Source organism: Ictidomys tridecemlineatus, chromosome 1 (genome assembly GCF_052094955.1).
Source record: "Ictidomys tridecemlineatus isolate mIctTri1 chromosome 1, mIctTri1.hap1, whole genome shotgun sequence".
Classification (NCBI taxonomy): Eukaryota; Metazoa; Chordata; class Mammalia; order Rodentia; family Sciuridae; genus Ictidomys; species Ictidomys tridecemlineatus.
The window spans coordinates 212,977,224-212,992,294 of NC_135477.1; the positions used below are offsets into that span (position 1 = coordinate 212,977,224).

Below are 15,071 nucleotides of genomic sequence, written 5' to 3' on the forward strand. Positions count from 1 at the left end.
TTTGCATTTTCAAATACTTACCCTAGTGCAATGGTTTTTAACTTTGGTGCACATTGGAAACACCATGACTACTTTAAATGTTTTTTTAAAAGATTGGATACTTGGGCTCTGCCTCTCAAAGCTTTATTTAATTGGTTAGGGTGTAGCCAGAACCTCAGATTTTAAAAAGATCCCTATGTAATTCTAATGTGCAGCCAAAGTTGAAAAGTATTGCCTTTGAGATGAATTGGAAGTTTTGTCTCAAAAAATTAACATTCAGATGCAAATACCTCTCATAGCATTACTAACACCCATCTCTTATTAATTGGCTATTAGTTGAATGTAGAGGTTAATGAGATTTAGTATTGAATATCTGAAGTAAGAAAATAAAGATTGGAATTAAAGAAGAGAATGAACATGGTAGAATGCCAATTAACTTCATGGTTTTATTTATTATGTCCACTGGCCTAGGACATGCCTGTACAAAGTATTTTTGTAGTTCTGTTTATTTGCATGCTTTCTTCTTTACCTGATGGATCACTTATATGTGATCATTATCACTTATAATGTTTTTTAAATTGACTAAAATTGTCCTGAACAATTTTTTCAAAGATCTTTATTTTAATTCAAAATTTCTTTGATACTTAGGGATCTAAAATGGATTCAGGTTAAGCATTCCTAATATGAAAATACAAGAATATACAAAAAGTTTTAGATTTGGGATTTTTGGATTAGAAATGATTGACTGGTCAAGTCTATACAAATATTCTGAAATCTGAAAAACTCTGAAATCTGAAACACCTCTGCTTTCAAGCATTTCAGATAAGCAATATTCAACCTGTAAATGGCTATACCCTCAGCCAACTTTGATTTAGACTCACAAGTCAGAATATAAGAGATATGGCCCTTGTTTTAACATGTTATTTGTGAAAACTGATGAATACTTTTTTGTGTGTGTCTTATAAACATAGAAGGCCTTCTACTTAGGAAATTGCTGCTGCTTTAGGGAATGAATCTTGTAGAATGCAGCAATATTTATATTCATAACTTTTACCCTGGTCTTTCTGGATATATTCTAATTTCCCACTGTTCAAACTATGCCATTTCTACCTTCACAACATCCCTAAGCTGTTTGCTGATTTCACACAACCCTTATGTTTTTAATGTAAAACTTTTCAAAGCCAATCACTAAAGACTTAAGGCTGTAGCATTGTATTGAACTTTGCATCTGTTTTATAACAACAACAAAAAAAACTTTAAGGATATTTAATTTGAACTGAAAAGAACAGTCATGAATACATACATTTTATATTTGTTACAGTTTTGAATTTATACTCTAAATATATAGTCTTTGTCTTTTCATTGACCTTACTGATAAGCCTGATGCTTTGTCCAAAATGAATTTTTTTTTTTTAGGATTTCCTTTCTTCCTCTTTATGTAAAAGAAAAAAAATATACCAAAGAACTCAATTTGATTTGATTTCTTATTAAATCAAGGTATTTCTCTGTTAAACATTGTTTTGCAGCACAGAGGGGAAAAGATAAGTTAAAACTATGCTTATATTAAAGAGGAGGAGGGGGAAAAGAGACTGGTTTATATTTTACATATACTATTTGGTAATTGGGTGTTTCTGATCAGTCGTCATTGACTATTTAAAATGCTATCATTACTTTTTCTTTTCTGCTTATGTGGTCTGTTTAATTTTTCTTATATGTTCAATATTCCTTTTTTAAAATTATTTTCCCTGAATGTAATTTTAAGCCTAATCTGTGTGTGTGTGTGTGTGTGTGTGTGTGTGTGTGTGTGTGTGTAAGAAAGAGAAAATGAATAGTATATAAGCATAGAAGTCATGCTATATATTTCTTCTTTCTAGCTAGGACAAATTCTTTCTATCTTAATTTATGTATCTTTACCTGATTCATCTGGAATTTTACACATATTGGAGCTGATTTCTACTCTTTGAGATTTTTAAGATGCCTTTTAAGTGGTTTCCAACTAGTATCTTGGATTTTTCTGATTTAGTATCATGTTTTCCTAAAGGCACCAAGGTGCCCAGGGTCACTGCTGTAGACTTACAAAGGATACAGAATATTGTCTTTTTTCAAGGGAAACACAGTGACACTGGTGATATGTAACACAAATTATTATAACAAAGTCATTTGTACCTAACAATTTAATAATAAAAACTCTTTAGACAAGCCAAGCATGGTGGTGCACACCTGTAATTCCAGTACTTGGGAGGCTAAGGCAGGAAGATGGAAAGTTCAAAGTCAGCCTCAGAAGTTCAGTGAGGCCCTAAGCAAGAACCTGTCTCAAAATTTAAAAAATTAAAAGGGTTGTGGATGCAGCTCAGTGTTTAAGTATCCCTGGATTCAATCCCTGTACAGAAACAAACAAACAAACAAACAAACAAAAACCTCTTTAGACATTTTTTTTCCTACCTAGAGAGTGCTATAAAAAGATCATTGAGATACTGAAAGTGCCATGAATCAAAGAAGTTTGAGAAGTGCTGATTTAGTGTAAAATTAAGATTGCAAAAATAGATACTGAATTTTATTTTATGAAAGGAAAAATGATGTATATAAGCTCACTATTAAGGGCCTAGTGATACTCATAAATTAAAAATGGAGATTCTTTGTATGTCCAGAAAAGGAACTAGAGTCTCAAATAATTTGTAAATTTCTCTTTCATATCTGTAGCAAGTATTCCTTCTGAACATGTTTCCTTCCTTTGCCTCTGTTAAGCATAAGATTGTTGAGTAATTAAACAAAACAGGAAGGAGGTGAAGATGCAGGCATATTTCAAAGAGCTTGTGATAGCATTCTTCTTTGTGACTGACAAGTTCATATAATAATCTACACCATTCCATGTATAATAACATAATTTAAAAATTATTTTAATGAATTGACATGCAGATTGCACTGATCTCTTTAAAATGTTAGACATTTCTACATTGTCTCTATTACTGTATGTTCATGATAAATATTATTTTCAAGAATGGTATAATATAAGCCTAATGTGCTTTTAAAAATATAGTAAGTGTATCCTAAAATAATAATTTCTAAGTTGTTTTTAAAAGTATTAGTAAATATAACAAAAAATAATTATTAGACCAAATATAAGATCATCTTTAAGCTAGTACTAATACCTGACAAAAGGAAACAGCTTTCAATGTACCAGATAAGACAGAGGCAAATGCTTTATGTTTTCACGAATGTTCTTTTAATTTGTTTTTTAATTCTAAAATGTCTGCCTGACACATTTAACATCACTAAGAAGACAATTTATGTTATTGGTGAATAACAGAATGTGCTTCAACCAAGTAAGGGTTTTGAAACTTGATTTTTATAGACACAACAACAAAAATAATGACTAACACTTGTATGGCAGCTTATAAAGACACTTATGCTGTAACTTTCACAGAAAGTCAAAGCACAGGAGTCCCAGACTAGAGCAGAGGAAAACAAAATCCAACTGTTTTTTTCAAGATTCAAAGTAGTCTTAATTAAAATTAAATGTGAAAGACATAAAAAGACTTAATCTTATAACTAACTCTGCTTATCTTTGCTTAGACATTATTATCTGAAAATTTCTTTCAGAGTTAAATAAAGATTACAGATGGAAACTTTAGTTTAAATAGTTAAAAACATTTTACTCATTGCCATTTATTTTTCTTTGAAGAAACGTAGCTAACATAATTAGTTCTTAAGAAAAATTCCCTATGAAAGGTATTTTGAGTGTGAGGTTGTACAATGTAATAAAGTTGTTTGAAACTATAGGGGTTCTTTAACTTTTATTCCTGCACATATCAGACATGAAACAGATCATTGTGATGTTTTTAGTAATACAGATTCCCTGAAAAAAAAGTGACTTGAGTTTAGAAAAAATAAAGGTTTACATTCAGCTTTGTTTATTAGTCCCTAATTTTCTCCTTAATCTTCGAAAAATAAGATATTTAGAAGATTAGAAGGTGTCTATCACTGCACTGACCATGGCATTCCCCTATCCGCTCTCTCCCACCATCCTCTTCTTTTAGGTCATTTTCAATGTTGAGAAGGAAGAATATCCTTTAACATACAAGTTCAGTTGTATCAGACCTCTTAGCAGGCACAAATGTACATCACAGCTCTTGAAATCCTTGGTTTAGTAGCCACCAACTTCACCTGACTTCTATAAAGTCTTGTATAACATGATCCTTGCTGAAGAAGAGAAACTCCTTTATGCAAACTCATGCTAGTGGCTGGTTCATACATCTGGAAGTTAATGTATTTGTTCATTCATTTGTCCATAATAATTTTTGTATTCATCTTTTTCATTAAGCATATGACTTCTCCTATACAAACTACTTTTTAAAAAATTCTTTGAGTTCTCCTATGTATTTTCAATACACCTTAAGCTATCTAACCTCTTGTTAAAAATGTTACATATAAAAGTTTAGTTTGATGATCTTTATACTTTTTATAGTTTAAGTCTGCATATTGGCTTGGATTTTCTCTATCCTTAAGATTTATAGTTGAAGGGAAGAAATCTCTGTAAACCCAGAACATTTTCCCTAGTGCTGATTTTCTTCCTTTTTTTTTTTATCATTTCTGTTGCTTTAGCAATTATGTTCTTTCATAACATGAACAGCAGAGTTTGGATAAATATTCACTTTACTGAAAAACTTGGGTAATGCTGAAACCACAATCTAAGTACATTTTCTATTAAGGATCAGTGTGACACAGGTCATGTTTTACTTCACAAAAATTCTGTCCAAAATACCATTTCTAATTATCATGACATTATCCATCTTTATAAGATAGAATATATAAAATTTTGGAAAAAAATAAAGTTTTCCATAATGGTAAGTATTATCACCCCAGTTTTGACAGAACCTTGTAGTATAATTATATTATTTTTTCAATTGAAGAAAATAAAGATTTTTAGTTTAAAATATATTTAGTGACAAATATGTCATAGTATATGAAAGAAGCTTGGGACTTGTATTCTCAACATCATTTCTCTAAGATTTTAAATAAATATCAGAAAAGATGAAGTCATTCTAAAGATTATGAAGATTACTTTTTAGTACTATGGATTAATATATTAGGAAAAGTGCCTTTCAAAAGTCCCTGTTTCTAGTTAGTATTCTGCCTCTTGACATGTCTCTTTTAACATGTCAAAAGAACTGGTATCAACTCAGGCTCTGAAATAAGTCTATAAAACCAAATGGAAAATAACAAACACCTGCTTTCTACATTTGTTGTTCTATAGAGTATAGAGGAAAAGCAGACATAGAGGGAGAAAGAGGTGGAGAAAACAATGGTGAAATATTGAAATGTGGAGGAAGAGAAAAAACAACTTTATAGAATTTTGTCTTTGAAGAAACATTAGAAATCATCTGATTCAATTGTCTCATTTTACTAAGGGTAATGAAAATTTGCCTTAGGTTTTATGCTTAGAACTCATAAAGAAGTAACTAAACATGGCAGAAGTTGGAGTGAAAAGAAAAAAAAAACACAACAAGAAAAAGTGAAAGGGAATGCTATCATAGTCATTTAGCCATTAAAAGAGTTCTTAAAACTAACAATGATAGATAAAAAGAAATGAGACAATTTAACAAAATTGGAGGGCTATAAAATTAAAAATATCAGGCCTGAAAATTCAATACTTTATTGGATAAAATATCTTCCATTATGTGATATAATTATAATGGTTCTTGCTTTATCCCACCCCATTTTAATGTAATCTCATTGAGGTAAAAATTGTCTTACTTTTTTCCCACTTTTATGGTAATGAAAATCATTCTTAGACATAGTAAGTACTCAAATAGATTGTTAGGCACTTTTCATGAAAGTGATTACTGTTAATATCTAATGAGTAGTAGGAATCTCCATCTTACTATCACTAAATACAGTTTCTCTAGAAAAATGCAGTATTCTTAGAGCTGTGTTTTCCTTTTGATCACCCTGTTTCCTCAGGATATCTACTTTTACTTGGGACAGAAGGGAAGACACAGAAAGACAGAGAAGGGAAGTCTTTGAAAGATAAAAACTAGCAAAAGGCTCTTCAAAAGAAGGAAGCCATATGGATGGAGTTGATTGGTATGCTGGGTGCCAGCTGTTACATCCAAGGCAGATGGGCTTTGCTCTGCCCTACAAGTGCTGTGTCTGGCCAACAATCACACGGCACAACAGCCAGATTCCAACAACGAAAGCAGAGCAGGGAGACATTTTTTTTTCCTGGCACTTGTCACTCTTTGGATGCTATCTTCACTGAAGATTTAGATTAAATTGATACTGCTGGCCATATGCTCTGTATACTGTGGTTATCTGGTGTTTTCTTCGTTGCTAGCTACTTTGAATGCTGTGGTTAAGCAAATTATTGCCTTAACCACCCGCCACATTTTTAGTATGAGCTCTTTCTTTTTAACTTTTTTCTCCCTCTTCATCCTCAGAAGACTATTTCTTGGGCAGATGAAATGTGCTATGCTGCTAGGTTCAATGATCTAGAGGTTGGTTAATCCATCAATCCCAAGGATACATTAATCCTCTCTTTCTTTTCATTATTGACTTGCTCATATGTGGGTTTTAGAGTGCCTATTTATCAAACATATGGTCTAAGTCTGAAGTGTTGGGTTTCATGAGTAGCTCTGAAAAGACCTAGAAGGTCTTTCTCCTGCTCTTAACTACTTCCATCCTGTCCTTCTTGGACATATCATCCTTTAAAGTTAAATTTTCAAGTGCTAATTTCTCCAATTTTTCTATGTTTAAAGTGGTAAACTGCTCTGAAAAAAATAAACACAGTATATTGCTGAATATTGTGTTACAAATGAGCCTATAAAATTGTTTAACTCTCTGAAAAAAAAGAGAAGGTGGGACCACATGAGAACCTTGGGCAGTTTATAAGGGGAGTGGAGAAGGAACTGGGAAGGAGGCAAGAAGTCAAGAGGAACCATTTATGGTCTCTGAGTCTTCATTTAGGATCCACCCTGGGACTACAAAGTTCTCTTACCTGAACCACCCTTCACCATTCCCTAGAGTAAGAATATTAAATTGAGGATGCCAAAAAGTCAGTGTCATTTCCTGTATTATATGTTGTTTGAAAATGCCATTTAAAGCCATTTCTCAATGTGTAGCTTGAGCAGTGATTCAAGCTGGATCCTCCTATTGTACAAGAGAATGTTTGGTGGGTAAATAGATCTTAATTTTTAACTATTATCAGAAAATTAAATATAGGATCTGAAAAGTTTAAACTAAATACAAAAAGTGAGGGTTACGTTATATTTCTTTACTTTTTTCTCAGTGCTAGGGATTGAACCACGTGTTTTGCACATGCTAGGCAGGCACTCTGCCACTGACCTACATCCCTGGCCCTAGAGTTACATTTCTTTGTTAAAAACCACTATACCATCATATTTTGTTCTTTAATATCAAAAATTCAAAAGATAAACAGACTAAAAGGCTTTAAATTTTAGAGTATTTAAAATAAAGTTTGTACTTTTATAATAAGAAATCATTGATTTTTAAGCATGGAAGAAGGATTGCATTTATAAAAAAAAGATATACAATTTTCATACCTGCAAAATTAGGTGTTTAAAAATATAATTAGTGCAGTTTTAAATCTGGCCAATTAAATTCTGCAAAACATCTGCCTATCTCCAGGGGACAGGCACTTGAATTGTTTTTGATTAGATGTACATTGACTGCCCATGTGGATATTTAATTTTATATATATATATATTATATATATAAATAAAATACATATTTTATATACACACACTTTTTTTGTTATAAGCTATAAGTCTTTAGATTTGAAAGCATAGTGGTTTTTTGTAACTGGATGTAATTATTCCCAATAGGGTTTAAAATCAACTTAGCAATATTTTATAGACTACTTTAAAAGAAGCTATGTTCAAGAGATTTGATCATATAAAAAGATTCTAAACTGTATTTCTCTTGTTGACTTACAGTATTTCCAGTTTATCTTTATTTTTTACTTCCTGGAGTTAAAAGCTGCCTTTGCTTTAATTTAAAGGTGTGTGTTTTTAAAAATCCATCCATTTAGTGCATTGGTTTATAGAGTTATCCTGTTGCTACTGACTCAAAATCAAAGCAGGAAAAAAAAAAGTCTGTAAACCTGCCAAGTGCAAGGGTAAAAGTTGGAAGGAAATTTGTATACTGTTAGAGGAAAATATAGGCAGTTGTTGAGTGTGAAATACCACACTGTCTACTATAACATTTTAGAAGAAAATTAGTAAAAGATGAATGCAAGAAAAAATGCAGGCTCATAAAATAGCAACTTTAGCTGTCTTCAAGGACTTTCATTTTCACTTCATAAAAAAATATCAGCCTGAAATTATGAAGCTAAAATGAACCCAGAAAACCTGTAATTCCTAGTTTTTAAGAAGACTGGAAGGCCTGGTCAAAATTAAGTCAATTTGTATTCTTCGTTCAATATCTCATAAGAAGCAGAGTGCCTTATATTTAGTAACTATTACCTACTTAATGAATGAATGAAATGGGTGAGTGAATGAATGAAGGAACTGCCAACCACATTTAGCTGGCAGTTTTAGTTTGTGTAAGTATGTAATTTTTAAACAAATCATTCAGCAAAATAACCCAAAAGGATAAAGTTCTAGAATAAAGATATGGGATATATAGATATTTTGTTTCTTATGGTTTTGTATATTTTCCTTTTTTTTTTTTTCTTTTTAGGTACCAGGGATTGAACTCAGGGGCACTTAACTACTGAACCATATCCCCACTAAGCAACTCAGTGAGAATCTGTTAGAGACAGATTCTCACTGAGTTGCTTAGGGCCTTGCTAAGTTGCTGAGTTGCTAAGGCTTGGAACTTGCCATCCTCTTGTCTCAACTTCCTGAGCTGCTGGGATTACAAGCGTGTGCCACCGTGCCTGGCTATTTTCCAAATTTTTAACAATAAATGTTATGGAGGAAAATTTCTTCAAGATACATAAGTGCCTAGAATTTTTTAAAAATGAAATATTAATATAAATCTCTGCTAATTATCTCTACTAACATTTCATCTGTGATTCAAATTGAAGTAGCACTACTTTCACCTTAAAGGCTACTTGTGAACAAATGTTATTGTAGGAAAAACATTTCTAGGGTTATATATTTTAAAAGTAAAATTTTATCTTAACCTGTAGAAACTGACTTAACATTTCTGCCACTGAAACAAAGCAACATCAGTTCCATTTTGTAGAGCTGAAAATGTTTTATCTTTTTTCTGAGAAAAAAACAAGATACTGTACTGGTGCCAACATTCTTGTTTCAAATATAGTCACATTTGAATGAAAAATAAATAAATAATCATGCTAACCTATAAAAGCACTGTGCTGCTTTTCCTGACAGAAGCAAAACATTGAACCAGAATGAATGGATAGTCAGCCATTGTTGCAGTTGGTAGCTGAGTCCCTTGACTCATTTGAAATATCTGTTTAGGTGGACCACATGGTCTTAGTTATCTGCCCACTGGAATGACACAATGGGAAGGTAATCTGATAAATATCATGGGACATCTGTGAACAGATCATAGCTATGCTTGATATGAATCATTCTTCCCTCAAAAATCTAAAGTTTAATAGTTAAAAATGTTAAATTGTTGTCATTGCATAAATGGAGTCATCTGGCCTATTACAGGGGTTAAGAGGGAATGAATATAATACATACTTTCAGATATTTTGCCAGTAAATTGTTTGGCTAATTGTTAGATCTCTAAATTTAAGAAAGCCTAAAAACATGTTGCTTAAGGTGATCAATAAGAGTCTTGCATCTCTGCAAGCAATAAAAAATACCTTCTTTCACTACTCACCAATGTCATGTAGGATATAAGATCTAAGTCTTATAAGCCTAGAAGACTTGTTCCTGTGTCAATCTTTAAATTCAAAGGGCGGAGTTAAAGATGTGCATATGTCACAACTGAAGTACTCCTGTCCACTGGATTTTTATGTCTCTTAAGAAGGATCTTGGAGAAAGCATTTTGGTGCCCAGGTTTTTAGGTTAAACTTTCCTTCACTGAATGACCCTATTCTCACATGGATTTCCCTAATTTGTGATCATACTTTGTTTTTAAGGCGCTATTATTTTAAAACGACTAAAAACAAAAGGAAAAACAAATGAAGTATTGGGTAAGGCATGACACTGTGGCTTGCTGGTTACTGTTAAAGCTGCTCTTAGACACTTTCTGAGTAATTTAGCTTACCTGTTTGGAGAGAAGGGTTTGGTGATTGGAGGGACGGTTTAGTTTGTATTCTCATTTCCACTTGCAGGAGTAACCTATTGCCCCTGTATGATCTGAAACATGATACATGGTCTTGTAGTTTGACTTGTTTCTCTTTGATATTTTGACATACCTATCTTAGATTTTTTTGATTGATTGACACTAAAGAAAGTATACCTAAAGCTTATTTACCAGGGGTGTTTACAAATAAGAGTATGTGTTGTATGTGTCTTTGTGTTTTATGAAATGTGAACAAGTTGTGATGGATATCTTTGCCAATAAATAATAAACACATATTTAAAATTTTACAAACTTATAATGAGGATATTTTTAGTTGTGGTAAACAGATCACTCAAGACTAATTTTTTATGAACAAGATAAGTATTTTGAAAATTAACATTTGAATGAGTTATGTATGTATTTCTTTGACATATAATCAACGGGTCCAACTGTCTAGAGCAAACAGACTAATTGGTTACAGTCCAAAATGTCCAATGTAATCTTTAAATTCTGTACTTCCTGGGCTTTTAGAGTGATACGTATGTAAATGTAAAAAAAAAAAATGAAATGTGTGGATGTGATGTGTGCCTGACAAAGATTAAACTGGTGGGATTTTTCCTATAAAATATCAAAAAGTAAATTGATCCCTATTGTTTATTTTTTAAAAAATATACAATTATTGATTTGCATTGAAATGTATGTCAATACATTTTATTTGAGGATAATTTGGGAAATTTAAGGGATTTTTTTTTTTTTAAGGAAAGCACGAAGAAGAACATACAGATGGAAATACTAATTGCTTTAAGTTACCAGTAGTTTCTTTTCTGGATTTGAAAACAATTATGTTTCTAAATATGAGAACAATGATTTTGCCTAAAATTTCAGTATAATGACCAGGACTTCTCTCCTTTTTAGAGAAGCAGTCAAGTGTTTCTGGAACAGATAAGACAGCACCGATCCAGTGAGGTTGATCCCCCAAGGAAGAAAGCTATGCATATTCACCTTTTTGGAAGGTGAACTGCTCCTCAATTAATGATGTCCTCCTTTCCTCAAGGTGTCCAAAGACAGGAGGTGGTCTGTAAAAGGCTGGATGACAACTCCATTGTCCAGAACAATTACTGTGATCCTGATAGTAAGCCACCTGAAAATCAAAGAGCCTGCAACACTGAGCCCTGTCCACCTGAGTAAGTAAGAGAAAGAAGTAAGAACTGGTTCTTCAGGTACAAAGAGAAAAACATCATGTATTCATAATTGGAAAATTACTCAAAATGAAAAAATAAATGAGGCTGAGAAAAAGGGAGGAAACAACATAGAGGGTGATATTTTGATATCCTTTTCCCTAAGCAAAGATTCCTACTTATTCATAGACTTTGATTATTAATTCTTTGAAAACAGAAATTTCAATGAATTTGGTCCTGACACAGTGCTGGAATTGATCATACAATATCAATTCTAAGGTACATCTTTTCACATTTTAAAAACTATGAAATCAGGATTCATTTTATTACTGATGGCATCTTACAGCAGTATTTGGGACTTTCCCCTTTCTTAAAGTTACATGAAATATTGGCATCTTAAATTTAACAACAACAAAATGATTTCTTTCCACTCCTCTTTTCTAGATATTTATCCTAAGTCCTTAAGACTTTTAAAATGGTTTAAAAATACTCTGGAATGGAATATCAATGCTTTAACTTACTGACCTAGTTTTGAGTTCCATTGTTGCAACCATCCTGTCTTCTGAATGTTGGATCCAGGCACAGATGCTTCCTTCAGTTTCTTTCTGTTCATCAACGTAGCAGTTACAATTCACTGTAAAGAGAAGCACAGGAAAGAGCTATTCTTTTTAATAATGGCTTTAAAATGAGATTTGCTGTCGGTGAGCTACACTTTATAATCTGTAAAACAGAAAGGTTTCTTGATTAAGTAAAAGGCAATAATTATGTGGAAAAAGACAAGGATGCTGATTTGATCATGACGATACTGATTTTTTTTTTTTTAGGGATTTTACCAGACTGCCAACTGCAAGAAAAAAACATGTGAATGGCATTTTATTCTTGTTTGAATAATCAAGACTAACCATTAACCCCTTAGTTAGCTAAGTGTACTAAAAAGAAATTGATAAAGAAAAAGCAGGACATGTATGTCCCAAACTCTATAACTGTAAAGAAAAGCTTCAAAACGAAGTTAATCTCCTTTTCCAAAAATGACCACAGTGGAATCACAAAAACTTGGGGCTTACAATGGATAAAAATCCAGGTTCCTAAGATGGATAAAGAAAGGTGCATTTCTTCATATTTATTCCAAAACAGTGATGCCTTATGAATACATTGTCCAAAGCCAGTGCCTGCCTGCACATTTAATCTTAATTTTTCACTTCTAGTCTTCTGAAAAGGCTTAGGATAGTAACTATCAAGTAAGTAGTGCAAAGTATCTAGAACAATAGAAAATTTTATTTTAAGATTTTATACTTTTATGTCTATTCTTTTCAAAAAGTGATCACTATGTAACTAATTCTTTAAAACTAAGTCATAGAAAAATATGGAAATGTGACCTATTATATGTATCATGAAAACAAGTTATTTATTTTTTATTTTTGTTCTTTTCTCTGCCAATTTTTTTTATAAAGTCATCTCAAGATAAATTGAAAAAATTATATACATCAAAGTGGTGCTCAAAAATCCATGGGCTAATTTTGTCCCCTTCAATGTTTCCAATAACTGCAGCATGTTTTCATGTAATTTTGAGTCTTAATCCTTCAAGTTAATTCCCCGACCCTCAGGATTTTAAGTATCATGTTTGGAATTTAATCATCCATTTAAAGCATTTGAATGTTACTGGTTACACTTGCTTTATCTTGGCCTAGACTTTTTATTTGTTTGAAATTATGTACTCAAATGTTCACTGTCCTTAGAGAGTTCAATCAGTGGTCATTCCATCTCACATATTATGGATCTGAGTATTGCATTTGAGGATTTTCTTTAATGGTTTAAGTATAATTGACACAATAACATGTGATTACAATTTGATTTCCTATCTTCTTTCCTTTTGTAGTTCTGAAATGAAGTTACTTAAGTTTGAAGTAAGTAATGGATGGAATTCAAAAGAGAAAGATAAAGGAATATGCGAAGCATAGACAAATTTAGCTTCAGAGTTTTCTTTTTTGGAAAGGCCTCAAGGAACCTATTTTAAATATTGTTTGCTATTAGTCCATTTTTTTCTTAATTTCTTTTTAATTTTTTTAAATTTGGATTATGGAAGAGGAAATATTAATTTTTCAGGATGATTGTCATATATATTAAGATTCCCAACAGATACTAGCACTATAGGGATAAAAATCTTAGAAAGACTACTATGATTCAATAAGATTTTTAGTTAGTGTGAAGAAAGGAGATAGTTTTTTTTTCAGGTGATTTTGTGATAGGCAAATAAAAAGAAAATAGGGGCTGGGTTATGTATGGCTCAGTGGTGGAGTGCTTGCCTGGCATGTGTGAGGCACTGGGTTCTAACTTAAGCACCACATAAAAATAAATAATAAAATAAAGGTATTGTGTCCATCTACAACTAAAAAATATTTTTAAAAAAGAAAAAAACATTTATAATAGCACTATTAATAATTTGATGTATTTGCAATATATTATATATACATATTATATAATATGTAAAATATATATATATGCTTTGTAGTCAGTTTTCTACATATTTTGAAAATTAAATATCTTTGACAGCACATAGTAGATCATCATAGCTGTCTTACAGCTTTTGATTTCCTGTGCTACCACAGCACTAACCATTTTTGCCACTAAAACTTAACTTTCCTTAATTATGCCCTTATGCTTAATAAATAGGAATAGAATTTCTGAAACAAATGGAAACAAATTTTAGTCTTTGAAACATATTGTCAAATTTCTCTCCAGAAAGATTGTATGAATGTATACTCCCACTAGCAAGATATAAGAATGCCATTTCCCTGAACTGAAAACACTTGAGTATTATAATTTTAAACAGTTTTGGTTATTTTATGGGGGGAGAAGTGTTGATATCTAATTACTATTTTATATTAAATTTCTTGGATTGCTGATGAGGCCAAATATCTTTATTTTTAGAACTCTTTTTTTTTTGTGTGTGTGGTGCTGGGGATTGAACCCAGGGCCTTGAGCATGTGAGGCAGGCATTATACCAACTGAGCTATATCCCCAGCTCTGAACTCTTAATATATAAAGAATATTAACTTCTGGGGCTGGGATCGTGGCTCAATAGTAGAGCACTTACCTGACATGTGTGAGGCACTGGGTTCAATTCTCAGTACTACATATAAACAAATGAATAAAATAAAGGTCTATAAACAACTAAAAAATTTTTAAAAGAAAAGAATATTAACTCTTTTACTTGTGTTCCAAATGTTTTTTTCCTAAAATGTTCATATTCTTTATGATGTTTTGATTTTTTGTTTACTTATAAAATTCAATATATGACTTAGGAAAGCTATGGGAAATTGAACTCAGGGGCACTCAACCACTAAGCCACATCCCCAGCCCTATTTTGTATCTTTTTTAGAGACAGGGTCTCACTGAGTTGTTTAGTGCCTCAGCTAAGTTGCTGAGGCTGACTTTGAACTCTCAGTCCTCCCGTGTCAGCCTCCCAAGCCACTGGGATTACAGGCATATGCCACTGCACCTGGCTAAAATTTCTATTTCTTGATATAATGTTTAGTAATGTCTTATTCACTCTAAAATTATATTTTCAAAGTTTCTTTTCTTATTTTAATGTGAAGTATAATCTATCTAATGTCTATTTGCCTAATTTGAAGAAAGAATCTGTATTTTCAAATATTATTTGTCTTCATAGCATTAGTTTAAAACTCCAAG

General features: G+C 31.9%; 1 protein-coding gene across 8 annotated transcripts in view; it reads left to right on the forward strand.

The window, feature by feature from the left end:
* Window positions 1–15,071, forward strand: part of Adamts6 (ADAM metallopeptidase with thrombospondin type 1 motif 6) — a 289,202-nt gene that overhangs the window by 241,997 nt on the left and 32,134 nt on the right. For 7 of the 8 annotated variants that reach the window (XR_013423336.1, XM_078015821.1, XM_078015818.1 and 4 more), the window contains one exon: window positions 11,258–11,387. The exons of the other annotated variant lie outside the window; for it this stretch is intronic. Coding sequence is in view for 6 of the 7 variants with exons in the window: in XM_078015821.1 (XP_077871947.1) it covers window positions 11,258–11,387 (130 nt within the window). In the remaining variant the exon portion in view is untranslated. The remainder of the gene's footprint in view (window positions 1–11,257; window positions 11,388–15,071) is intronic. 8 annotated transcript variants of the gene reach the window in all.